Source organism: Trichinella spiralis, assembly GCF_000181795.1.
Source record: "Trichinella spiralis strain ISS 195 chromosome Unknown Scfld2, whole genome shotgun sequence".
Taxonomy (NCBI): domain Eukaryota; kingdom Metazoa; phylum Nematoda; class Enoplea; order Trichinellida; family Trichinellidae; genus Trichinella; species Trichinella spiralis.
Genome location: NW_003526941.1, coordinates 432965 through 436775, shown reverse-complemented (window position 1 = coordinate 436775; position 3811 = coordinate 432965). Strand labels below are relative to the sequence as shown.

The 3811-nt window shown below is 31.7% G+C and overlaps 1 protein-coding gene across 1 annotated transcript; it reads right to left on the bottom strand.

The window, feature by feature from the left end:
- Window positions 1–543: 543 nt before the first annotated feature.
- On the bottom strand, window positions 544–2049 carry Tsp_02552 (conserved hypothetical protein). Its single transcript, XM_003378830.1, has 6 exons — window positions 2003–2049; window positions 1763–1808; window positions 1379–1421; window positions 1154–1192; window positions 740–850; window positions 544–578 (listed from the first exon to the last, which is right to left on the bottom strand). The coding sequence occupies exons 1-6, from the start codon at window positions 2047–2049 to the stop codon at window positions 544–546; spliced, it is 321 nt and encodes a 106-aa protein (XP_003378878.1).
- Between the last annotated feature and the right edge of the window lie 1762 nt (window positions 2050–3811).

Below are 3811 nucleotides of genomic sequence, written 5' to 3'. Positions count from 1 at the left end.
TAAGGTTTAGGGGGGTTTTTTTTTTTTGTAATGTGATTAATTATTGGTTTGGTTAAACGGAGGAATTTTTGGTGTTTTTCTTTGGTTGTAGTGTGAGTTCATGGTGCGCTGAATTTGCAGCGAGTGCGTATTCTTTTGGTTGTTGGTCGTTGTTGGCCTTTGGAAGATAGGAAGCATTTGTGTATTGTTTTGTGCTGTTCGCAATGTGTAAAGTATGATGTGCATAGAGCGCTCCCTCCCCGAGGAGATCAGTATGGATAACAAAGCCGATGTTTGTTGTGATTAGCAAGTTGGGCGGGCTGTTTGCAGCCCCTTGTTTTTAAAGTCCTTAATTTCCTGTTATTTCTTTCTTGCAGGATGTGATGGTCAAAAGTTGGAGCCTAAAAATAAACAGAATCGAATTCAGTATTTACACATACTCATACATATTCACACACAACTCATGAGCAAAATTACTTACTTTTGATGATTGACGGATGGTCATGTTGATAATGACGTCAGATATAACGGCACTCGACTGAAAGGTGTCAAGAAAAAGTGCCGTTAAATCATTCTTCTTGTTTCAGGATCCTTTGCGCCTGAAAAGATAGATATGAGAAGAATCGAATTTAGAACTTACTTTTGATGACAGGAAAATTAAGTAGAACATGTTGCTAAAGAACTAATCCACCAATCTAATTTCAGGTAGATTCAAATTCACTCAGGATAGTGAAAGCTAGTATGAATTTTGTCTGCTTACCTTCAATTATGTATTGTGAAGTGTTGATCGCCAGCAACAGTCGGCCGAATAAAAACGCCTCAAACGATGTCAGCCTCAGCTCAAACGAATTGTATTCGATGGTTTCCACTACTGGAAATTGTAAGAAACTTATGTAGATTTTTAATTTATATACGTTATCTCATAATAATGCATGCCATATTACGGGTATGGAGTAGCCATATTATAAAAAGTAATTGAAAACGAATAACAGTGCATCTGATTGTGGTTTATATTTACACGTACAAATTATAAATGGATTACTTACTTTTTAAATTACATGCACTGGAAAATTAGGCGACGATTGGATGCTCAACTAGACGATTCAAACAAGTTTCCATTTGATACTAAAAGAGATATATCAATATTCATTCAATCAAAGTAAAATATACTTACTCCATTTACAGGGGTGAAATTTCTTGAATTTGAATTTATCTACAAATGAAAATATTTACGTTTCAAATTCATTTCCAAAGCAATAATGTTTTCTACTTACGTATTGTCTTTATTTTAGTTTATTATTTAAGTTGCAGACATGTCTAACATTTCAAAAAATAAAAAGCAATTATGGATTAAAACTATTTAATATAAAATAAAAGAATTAATGTAAAATAAACATACCTTTATTCTCAATTAGCGGTGAAGTAATCCACTTTATTCTTTTCTTTAAAATTATTTATTAATAACAATTATAAAATTTCAAACGAATGAATTATAGGCAGAACGATTTTTCTTACTTACATGCTGTCTTTATTCCACCGTCAAAAGTAATAATACATTTCCATCACTTCAACAGCTGCAAAATTATTATAGATTGCGAATTAAAAACCAACAGTACATTCATGGTTTCGAAAAAATAAACTGCTATATTTGTTGTATATTGATGTAAAATATGTGCATACCAATAATAATATTTAGCTGTGAAGACGGTGCTATATTTCTCTATTTAACACTGATTTTCAAATTTCAACATGTAAGAAATGAAACAATTTGCTTTTTACTGACGCGCTCTCTCTGTTCCTCCATCAAAATTGGGCGTACGTTTCGAATACTAAAAAAGAAATTTACAATTATCAATTAAAACGCATAAATCGCTTGAATATCAACATATTATAATGCACTGTTATTCGTCTTCAATTACTTTTTATAATATGGCTATTCCACAGTTGTTTATTTGTTGATATTTATGCAAATGGGTATATCACAGAACGATGAACATGGCAATAACATTGTTGTAATGCTTACCTTTTTTCCGTATGCAGCTGAAGTACATCGGAAATGCTAGCTTGCATTCATGTTCATTGAAGTTTTCAAAAAAGGTTTTGATAATGTCTATAATAGTTTGATATATTACTTTAAATTTTCAGTACTCGACTACTACAAAATGCAGCATATAAATCCATCTTTGTTTGTCTCCAACATCTATGAAATAGAAAACTTATACATGAATAGGAATATTTTAATGTTAATAGTAGTAGTGGTGGATAAACCAGTTAGTGTGTAATCATCATGCAACAGAATCAAGGCATGCAAACTGCATGCACGGATCATCTGCACCACATAATAAAAGATGACTTACCTCTAAATGAGAGATGATATTCAAGAGCGCAATCATGTTTGTGCACATGCTGCTACAGCGACCGTTGAAGTAACTAATGGGACATGAAAGTGACATTCCTAAAGTTTGTATCATAGTAAGTAATATTGCCTTAGGTGGAACAACCTAATTTTTAGCCAGTAATAACCTAATGGCATAAATTTAATTCAGAACTTTATAAATTTTATTGTTAGAGGGAAAGTTCAGTTAATATATTCATATAATGCTATGCAAATTTCTATGAGCATGATAATGAATTTCACTAAGATGAATGAATCAGTGTAGTAATATAATGAAAATTATGAAGGTGACGTTAAGATATCATAACTGTCTTGATAAATGTGATAGAAAACTAAGATGTGATTCAAGAAAATGTATAGCGTGCATAATAGTTTATATCACTATCCACGATAAAGGCTGATGATACACAGCTTAAAGTGAAAGATAAAGTAGTTTTGTAATGGAAATGAGTACGACATTGTCCTGAAACTGATTGGCAGTTAAAGGAAATTGAAATCTGCCAATATACGCCTTGCAAAAGTCATAAAAATATACCATTCATGCGGAGAGTGAGTAAAGTTGTTATGCAAAATCTACCATTTAGTAATAGATTGCAGTGATGAGACAGACTTACGCTGATACGTTAAGGAACTGACAATGAAGATGACATTCGGACACGTTGTACACCAGTATATGAATTATATAAGAAGCGTATCGCATGGCCTTCGGCAAAATTGCCAAATATTCATTCTCTTATTAAGCTATGTTCGATGAACACAAAAACAATGAAAAACTTCCAATGGAAAAACAGGAAGATATTGGACAGCAGTGAGCAGTTTAAGGAACAGGCAAACTCTATTGATGAAAAATGTTTCCTATGCATAAATTAATTAAATGAAATTAAGCTTCAAAAATATTTTCCACTAATGACTCAACAAAGTGTCAAATACGTAATACGCAACTTCATGGAACGTTTTCAACCACCTGAAAATAATAATGATTATATATCATCAAGCATTCACAATTGTCGAAAAAACGTTTCAAAAAATTATAATATAAATCAGTCAGAAATATTTTCAAAACATGCGAATACTGATTCTCGGCATTCCTAATGCATTATATTAACAAATAGTTCTCCCCTGACGACGAACCAAAATGAAATATTACATCACATAAGAAATCACGTTAAAATGTTAGAATGTTTGATAAATATACATGTTATATAATTTTCGTACCATACAAGTAGAATGTTATCCACTTTCCATAAAAAAGAGATGTTCCATCTAATAGAAATTGTTCTTGATTTCCATTTTTGTAATACAGCATCAACAATATGCTTAATGTTTCCGATTACAAACATTATATAATGTTAAGTGTGCCAGTAACGTGCATTCAAAACAATGAGGTTTTTTGTCCATTTGCAACAATTGAAATCTGACTTCTGGAAATGAGGAATT